This window comes from Carassius gibelio, chromosome A9 (assembly GCF_023724105.1).
Source record: "Carassius gibelio isolate Cgi1373 ecotype wild population from Czech Republic chromosome A9, carGib1.2-hapl.c, whole genome shotgun sequence".
In the NCBI taxonomy this organism is placed as follows: Eukaryota; Metazoa; Chordata; class Actinopteri; order Cypriniformes; family Cyprinidae; genus Carassius; species Carassius gibelio.
The window spans coordinates 26,437,648-26,447,644 of record NC_068379.1 but is presented as its reverse complement, the minus strand read 5'-3'; the positions used below and the strand labels follow the sequence as shown (position 1 = coordinate 26,447,644).

The 9,997-nt window shown below is 35.6% G+C and overlaps 1 protein-coding gene across 2 annotated transcripts in view; it reads right to left on the bottom strand.

The window, feature by feature from the left end:
* Nucleotides 1-9,997, bottom strand: part of LOC128020271 (protein TANC1-like) — a 152,915-nt gene that overhangs the window by 8,885 nt on the left and 134,033 nt on the right. For both annotated transcript variants that reach the window (XM_052607106.1, XM_052607107.1), the window contains 6 exons: nt 9,611-9,689; nt 5,280-5,413; nt 5,068-5,191; nt 4,771-4,946; nt 3,669-3,801; nt 2,133-2,224 (listed from right to left, as the gene is read on the bottom strand). In XM_052607106.1, the coding sequence (XP_052463066.1) occupies nt 2,133-2,224; nt 3,669-3,801; nt 4,771-4,946; nt 5,068-5,191; nt 5,280-5,413; nt 9,611-9,689 (738 nt within the window). The remainder of the gene's footprint in view (nt 1-2,132; nt 2,225-3,668; nt 3,802-4,770; nt 4,947-5,067; nt 5,192-5,279; nt 5,414-9,610; nt 9,690-9,997) is intronic.

Below are 9,997 nucleotides of genomic sequence, written 5' to 3'. Positions count from 1 at the left end.
CTTTAAATGGTCTCTCAGTCTAGTCCTGTAGGCTACACAATCATGGGGAAGACTGCTGACTTGACAAAAAGACTACTATTGACACCTTCCACAAGGAGGGCAAGACGCAAAAGGTCATTGCAAAAGAGGCTGGCTGTTCACAGAGCTCAGTGTCCAAGCACGTTAATAGAGAGGAGAAGGGAAGGAAAAGATGTGGTAGAAAAAAAAAGTGTACAAGCAATAGGGATAACTGCACCCTGGAGAGGATTGTGAAACAAAACCCATTCAAAAATGTGGGGGAGATTCACAAAGAGTGGACTGCAGCTGGAGCCAGTGCTTCAAGAATCACTACACACAGACGTAAGACATGTGTTTCAGCTTCGCATTCCTTGTGTCAAGACACTCTTGAACAACAGACAGCGTCAGAAGCGTCTCGCTTCAAAAAGGACTGGACTGCTGCTGAGTTATGTTCTCTGATGAAAGTAAATTTAGCATTTCCTTTGGATATCAGGGTCCCAGAGTCTGGAGGAAGAGAGGAGAGGCACACAAATGTTGCTTGAGGTCCAGTGTAAAGTTTCCACAGTCAGTGATGGTTTGGTGTGCCATGTCATCTGCTGGTGTTGGTCCACTGTGTTTTCTGAGGTCAAAGGTCAACACAGCCGTATACCAGGAAGTTTTAGAGCACTTCATGCTTCCTGCCGCTGACCAACTTTATGGAGATGCAGATTTCATTTTCCAACAGGACTTGGCACCTCATACAGTGCCAAAGCTACCAGTACCTGGTTTAAGGACCATGGTATCCCTGCTCTTAATTGGCCAGCAAACTTGCCTGACCTTAACCCCATAAAGGTATTGTGAAGAGGAAGATGTGATGTGCCAGACCCAAGAATGCAGAAGAGCTGAAGGTCACTATCAGAGCAACCTGGTCTCTCATAACACCTGAGCAGTGCCACAGACTGATCGACTCCATGCCACGCCGCATTGCTGCAGTCATTCAGACAAAAGAAGCCCCAACTAAGTATTTCTAAAAATCCTTTCTTTGTATTGGTCTTAAGTAATATTCTAATTTTCTGAGATAATGATTTTGGGATTCTCCTTAGTTGTCAGTTATAATCATCAAAATTTAAAAGAAATAAACATTTGAAATATATCAGTCTGTGTGTAATGAATGAATATAATATACAAGTTTCACTTTTTGAATGGAATTAGTGAAATCAACTATTTGATGATATTCTAATTATATGACCAGCACCTGTATATACACAGTTGATTTATTATTAATGTAATTTTTATAATAAACATTTATCTTGCTTCATCCACCCTCTTGTATTATGTAAAAAAAACTTCAATAATTAAATATACTAAAATGCATATTACATTTATTTATTACAATTTCTAATTGTAATCAACATATCCACCCTACCCTCTTGTTTTGAATAAATTATATTAGTAATTATTTATATTTATATATTATTTAGCATTGACTATGTTATATTGATAAGGTATATAATAATTATATATTATCTTGTAAATAATAAATTACATGATCCTGTATTTAACATTTTATTTATATATTTAAAGTTCAAAAATTTAAATTTTATCTCTCTCACTCTCCTTATATTTAATTTAGTGGATGGACTGAGAGAAATATTGAATGTTGGTTATAATTATAAATTAACATATAATTATATAATTATTATATATTACCTTTTATTGAATAGATAATATTTATATATGTATATTAATAAATTTTAATAAAATTAAAGTTATATGCATAATAGTATAATTAGAATATTAGAAGATGCATATATAATTTTAATGATTATATATATATCTGTGTGTGTGTGTGTGTGTCTATATATATATATATATATATATATATATATATATATATATATATATATATATATATATAGTATTATTGAATTAATAAAAAAACATTATATTATGAAATATTAAATAAAACTATCAAATATTATTTATAAGTGTAATCAACATTTCTTTAACCCCCACCCCTCATGTTAATCATTCCCATGTTTATTTGAATTGGAATTTAGTGATTAATATATCAAAACTTCCCTGGAATATTCTTGAATAATCTTGAGGTGTTAAGTGTCTTCATGTAATTTCTCTGAACTTGAATCTGTCCTGACCTTATACAGCAGGTTGCCTTCCTCCATCAGCTTCTGCAGGAGGATGAGGAGGATGTCGGGTTTGGAGGTCGCCATCGCCCAGGCTGCGTTACCTTGAGAGAGAAAAAGAGAGAGAGAGAGAGAAAGAAAGAGAGAGGTAGAGCGTTACAACTGATCCTCAAGACACAGCTGAGCAGAAATATTGAATTGGCGTAAAACAGAGTTACCTAAAGAGTGTACCTGTTCGATCATAAGGTGATGTTCTGTAGCCTGATGAGGGTTTTAGTGAAAGCAGTTAAAGAGAGAAGAATGAAAAACAGAGCAGAAAGAGACATGCAGAGAGAAAATAGAGCATCACACATCCACAGCAGACACACAGCAGCCTCCAGACCTCACGTGTTTCACTGATGTGTTTGTGTTTGGTAAAATTAAAATAATGTAAAAATGTAATCAAATGTAAACTATAGACATTTTTTTGTTGTTGTTTATCTGCATGTTATTTTTGCATCATCAGAATATTATTTTTATTCTTTTAATATTCTGAATAAATATTTATTTTTGTAATTTGTCATTTATTTATTTTTTTTAATTCTTTACATTTTTATTTCAACTATTTTAAGACAAGAAGTTAAACTATTTCAAAGAGGTTCAGCAGGCAAAAAAGGCTGAAAATCACTGATGTAAATAAATAAATAAATATAATAAATATTATTTATTTATTTATTTATTGCTATGCTGGAAACTACTTCAGCCACTTTATTTTCATTTATATTTTGATTATTATGATTAGTTGGTTATGCATTTCATTTGATATATGTGAAGTGTAGTTTCTGTGTCATCAGTAAGACTGAAATTAAATGACTAAGTAATGACTTTTTAAACACAAATCACCTTTATAATGTCTGTGTGCATCATCCGGGCCAACTTTGGATATCAAGAATTTCTGAAAATGAGTATGATTCATAAAAATCATGACACTATGGCACTTTGTGTGCAGATGATGGGTTTAATCAGCTCATGTCAGTGGAAACACACACACACGCGCTGTTTTTTTACGGTTTACAGGGACTCTCTATAGGTGTGTTGGTTATTATACTGTACAAACTGTATTTTCTATCCCCCTACACCAATCCTACACCTAAAACTTCACCTCACAGGAAACTTTGTGCATTTTTAGCTTTAAAAAACAAAACAATTGAGTATGTTTTTTAAGCTTTGAATTATGGGGACACAGGAAGTGCCATCTTAAACCACCTTCACATTGTAATACCTATTTCATTATACAAGTGACCTCATAAACCACAAACATGCACACACACACACACACACACACACACAAGCAGGAGGGTCTATAATGTAAGAGCTTCAGGAGAAAAGAACCGATTGGCTAAAGCTTTATTTTCAGTGAATCAATTCAGAAACATTTTGAAACTACAATAACTGTTCAGTCCACATGTAGTCTACTCAGACTGAAAACCCCATGGTGCTTGACATCTCACAGCAAACACATGAAGATTTATAATATGAAAGGCATGGTTTTCCTCCACAGGATCTCACCTAGTTTGGCTCCTTTCTTCAGTAAGGTCAGCACCACTGAGGTGTTTCTGCAGCCGATGGCTCGATCCAGCGGCCTCATGCCACTGTAGTCCACATGTTCAATCACAGCCCCCTTCTCAACCAGATAATGAACCTGCAAACACACACCTCGACTCATCAGTGTGAATCTGTGACCGGGACTATGAACTAGAAGGACAGAAAGAGGAATTTCTACACTTTATGCTAAAATACACTGCTGTTCAAAAGTTTGGGGTTAGAAACATTTTTTTTTTTTTTTAAATTTAAGAAACAAAATCTTTAATTCAACAAGAATGCATTAATCAAAAGTGACAGTAATGCCAAGTATAATATTTCAAAACATTTCTATTTCAAATCAATGCTGTTCTTTTGAGCTTTCTTTTCATCAACGAATTTGGAAAAATAAAATATTGAATGTTTTCTACAAAAATATGAAGCAGCACAACGGTTTTCAACATTGATAATAATCAGAGATGTTTTTTGAGCATCAGATCAGCATATTTTCATGATTTCTGAAGATCATGTGACAGTGAAGACTGGAGGAATGATGCTGAAAATACAGCGGAGCATCACAGAAATAAACTATTTTACAATATATTCACATAGAAAACATTTAATTTAAATTGTAATAAGATTTCATAATTTTGACTGTATTATTGATCAAATAATTACATCCTTGTTGAGCAGAAGAGTCTTCTATTAAAAACCTTTGATTGGTAGTGAATAAATAAGTATACATCTTTAATTTGCATTTATTGCCTTTATTTCCTGATTTGTTATGTTTTATGCAATTAGTTTCTCATTTGATTAGACAAATTAGATATTCAACAAAGTAAAAAATATATATATATATTTCATCAAAACAGATGATCATTATGCCTTAAATCATTTACCTTAAACTCAAATTATGATTCTGCATCCAGTTTATTAAATCAATCTAAATGCATCAAGCTACAGCGCCAAAAACTTGCCAGAAACCCTTGATCCCTCTCATGATCCACTGCATCAGTCCTGCGGCTTCACACACCGATCTACATCAGAAAGAGTCCTGCTGAGCTCTCTCTACAAAACACTCTTCACTTACGATGTCTGCGTCTCCGTAGAAAGCCGCCAGGTCCAGTGGAGTGCGTCCATTCTTGTCCGAGTGGTCAATAACTGCACCCTTCTCCACCAAAAACTGAACAAGGTTCTTGTGTCCTTTTAAACACGCCCAGCTGAGCGGAGTTAACCCTTCCTTATCCACCGACCCTAAAGATGCACCTGGGAAAAGCAGAGGAAGTCTTGCTGGAAACCTGCCACTTTTATGCTCCTCTACTTTGTTGCATTATAAATGGCAAAAGATTACGCTGATAAATGAAATGCATTAGTGCATGTCACTCACCTTTAGACAACAGGAAGTCGGCCGTGCTGAGATGCCCCTCACATGCAGCCACCATCAGCAGCGTTCGGCCCTGTTTATCACTTACATTCACATCCGCCCCATGCTGCAGCAGCAGATCTGCAATCTGAAAGAGAGACGTTCCTACATTAAACATCTTTTCTGATGAGGAAGTATTGCTGTTTGTGTTGTTGGGGTGTTTTGCAGCGTCTCACCTGCCAGTGTCCCTGACGGACGGCGCAGAACAGGGCACACGCTCCTCTCCTGTTCACCTGCTGAACCTGCGCCCCCCGCTCCAACAGAAAGCTGCACACCTCCATCTTCCCCCGTCCTGCGGCCGCAGTCAGAGCTAAGACGATAAAGAGAAATGCAAAGACGCATTATGAGTTCTCATTGAATGTTACAAACTATTTAAAATAAGTAATACAAAGAGGCACATATAATGCATGATATATTATTTTGGGAGAAACTCATGCAAGATTTTGCAGATGTGATTTCACTCGCAAAAAAGTACAGAAACCATCTTGAAAATATTTAATAAAACCATATAAAGGAATTATATTAATAAAACTGGACTAAAAATACATTCATCAGTCATTAATCACAAAAGGAATTCATCTTGTTAATGCTATAAATTAAATACAACAATAAAATACGATTTCATCATGAACTAGGACATGAGCAACAATATCACATTCCAAAATGACATTTCTCTTACATTCAACTTCAAAAAGTGAATTCATCTTTGCCATGTTACATTCATTTAGTTGACTAGTGCTATGTGCTGTATTAACAAAAAAATAAATGGCATTATAAAAACACTGACAAGCTACAATCAAATGTCATTAGTCTGCGATTATGAACGCACTATTGCGTAATTTGATCTACGACTCTGTACTTATCACAGAACCGGCTTTACTGACGAGATGTGCATGACAATCACATGCCATTCATCATGCACTACTAATGTTTGTTGATCACAAAGTACAAAGTAGATGAGGAAAACTAAGATGCCGTGTGTTTTCAAAGCGCCGCCATTACTTTTGATAATGCGTGGAATGGTGAGTTGTGATTGGTTGAGCGTTGGTTGAGATATATATATATATATATATATATATATATATATATAATATTAATTAACTATAAATATAATAATAAAATGATAAAAAATATAAATATTTAAATAAATTACAAAATAATCTTACTAATAGAGTTATATTTAATATATTTAAAATATATTATATACATTTAATTGTAATAGTCAAATTAATTATTTATAAATAATAATATAATAATAATTATAAAATATAAATAACATGAAATAATAAAAAAGAACTAAACTAATCAAAAACACGTTTTTAAGGGGTTTTAGTGTTTTCAGATAAAAATTACAGTATTATTCTCACAGTTTCCACACTAATTTCACAGAGCTGAAGGCAAATCATTTCATCCGTGTTTTCTGGCTGGGGTGTTTTGGTCATGTTTACCTCCAGCAGACCTGTGAGCTCATACATTTGCTTGTTTTCTGCTTGAGAAACAGGACAGAAAGGAGCACGGACGGCTGCTTATTATAGCCGTCTGAGTCTGTGCATGCCCACAAACCCCACAACAACAACAGAGATCATCACAACTCAAGAACTTCGCAAGATCACTTTTGACGTCAAAAACAAAAAAAAACAACATCAACAGATTAGATTTTGTAACCCTTCAGTAAATTATAACCCTTGTGCTGTGCTGAAAATCCTTTACCAAATTAGCTTTTCCCAGTCAAAAATGACTTCTACTATAACATTACAAATATTCTTGGATGCATTTTTTTGCTATACAGTATACTCGATAAAGTCAAATTGCACATCGTTTAAACAACAATTACACACACCCCCCCCCACACACACACACACACACACAGACGCTCTGGTTGGTGTGAGAGCATCATGTCGAGGAGACAGTGTGTTTTATTTTCACTGCCAAAGAATGAAGATCAGAAGAACCAATGGCTAAAATTCATTTTCACCACAATACCAGAGCAGTACAACAAATCCCTTTTGTTGTGTTCACAACATTTCACTGCTGACTGCTTTTCTAATCTCGGTGAGTACAAGGCGGGATTTTCAAAGCGTTTGGCCATAAAAGATGGTTTTATTTAGACCAACGAGCATCTCCGAATCACAACGCGAAGTATGATTATGAAGTTATGTGTTTGTTTTCTCCCGAGCGTCTTATCAGTATGTGTGCTGTCTGCGCTGATTATCATGTACAAACACGTCATTAAAATGAAGTGTAACTCCGTGAATACTCAACGAAGAGACATGAGAGAGATATCTATAGAAAGCTTGACATGTCTACTTTAAAACTAAACAAGTGCTGCCGAAAACAGATATTCTGTGATAAAGTAATCCATATGAAAACAACGCGATGTCTGTTTTTCACGTCTCCCTTCCTTATATCTAATGTGACCACGCCCCCGCACTGAACGTGATATTCAGATTCAAACTGAAGCGTGCGGCTTGAATACACACACACAGAAGAAAAAGCAGCGAGACTGTTCAAGTTTTTATTTTACTGTTTGCTTCGCGGTGAGAGGAATAAGACATAATTCACCCAAAAAAGATGCTAATGCATAGTTTACCGTGAAGTTGTGTGCGGAACAACCAATCAAAACTGACTATGTTAGTTGACCAATCAGAACACAGTATGCTACCGAAAGGTGGGGTTTAAGGAAACTGAATCTTTGGAACAGCTTCGCGCGAACCGTTTGGGGATCTCTGAGATTTGAGGTAATTTTAAAATGATATTTTGACAAAATGACAATGTTTTTTAACCTTGGATGGATTTAAACCTAATGTACAGGACTTATAAACAGTGATAGGAAGAATTTTCATCTTACTGGCTCTTTAATAAGAAAAGTGAAATCCTTTCCGGGCCAAACGACTGGAGCATAATGTGGAGGTAAAGGAAAATTGAGCTTATTTTCAGGATCACAATGCAATGCTTATCTATCAGACAGCGAGAGCTCAGAGGAATGAGAGAAACGACAATCACCAAACCGTTATACCATTGACGGCGACTGCTAACCTGAGCAGAACCACACGATCCCCCACAATGCATCTGTAAACCCTGTGAATTTGCAGTCTGGATCCACACAAAACATCTGACACACATCAAAGAGTGTTCATTGTGCCAAGAAACAGGTAATCCATCCATCCATTATCCATCTATCCATCCATCAATCCATCCATTACCCATCTATCCATCCATCAATCCATCCATTATCCATCTATCCATCCATCAATCAATCCATCCATCTATCCGTCCCTCCATCCGTCCATACATCCATATATCAAGCTATCATCTATTCATCCATCTATCCATATATATATATATATATATATATATATATATATATATATATATATATATATGCATCCATCCATCATCTATCTATCTATCTATCTATCTATCTATCTATCTATCTATCTATCTATCTATCTATCTATCGGTCCGTCCATCCATCCATCCATCCATCCATCCATCTATATATAAATCCATCCCTACTGTATATCCATCCATCCAAAATTCATCCATTCTCCATTCATCCATATATCCATCCATCCATCCATCCATATATCCATCTACCTATCTATCTATACATCCATCCATCCATCCATCCATCTTAGCAGCCAATCAAATGTCCTAGAATCAATGTAATACATTAGAAATATTACAACTTCATCTGATGACAACAAAGACACATTGCAATCACAGGAATAAAATTCAGTCACACATTTCAGTGCCTCACTGCAATTTCAACGAAGAAGCACAATTATGGGCTTGATAATCAATAACACAAAAAGTGTAAAAAAATTGTTCACTCAGGGAAATGAACAGAAGAAAACAGGAGGAAAAAAAGAGATAACTGCTGAGATGCACACAGTTTGTTTTAAAGATTCAATCTATGATTTTTCACAGTCTCTTCTGGATAATAGACAATTTCTCCCTCTATCTCACATTAGATACAGTACAGCGGTATCTCTTCCTTTACAGCCTCACATAAAGCCACTGAAGGTCAGACCTGATGCAGAGATGTGTAATTAAATGAGATGAACGCCCACGTCTGACCTTAATGGACTCGTGATTGCAGCCACATCTCAAACTCTCAATCCACAGCAAACCTTCAACTGGGCCGGACGAAGCATTGAATAATCATAATGTAGAGCGGCATCAGACTGATGAAGACAGCTGAGTCACTCATCACAGCGCTAGTCTGTCACAAACCCCTTCAAACAGCACCTGAGATCACAATAACAGCTTATCCGACACAATAGCTCCTTCCGATTTTCCTATAAAAGATTATGCATTTTTATATGATTTGACATTTAATGACAGATTTTGTGAAATGCCAAGATTGTGCAGCCTTATCCCATCACTCATTTCTGATGATGTATCTACAGACACCCACAATTCACTACAAGCTTCCCACTGACAGCAATTCTGACACACTGTGAGAGAGAGGAGAGATAAAAACATTAAGAAGAATTGAACATACCTGTTTCGCCCCACAGTGTGTCGTGGGCATCAATCTGCACCTCCAGTTCATTATTCAACGCCAACAAGGCTTCCAGCACCTGCCAAAAACACCAGCTCACATCAATCAAACGCAACACTAGAACAGATCGGCAAATGAAGCCAGGGTCATTAAATGTCACACGTGGGGAAAAACTGGCTTTGGTGAAGTTATTTAGTAATTTAATGAGGCACTACAACATGGTAAAAACAAATTGATTTTAAGAATGAAAGTCTGAAGGAGTTATTATATTAAACTAAAAATTAAACTATACAAAACATTTGTGTTACTTGAAATAAAATCTTTAGCTGAAATAATAATAATAATAATAATAAACTTTACCATTATTTTATTTTATAAACATTGATC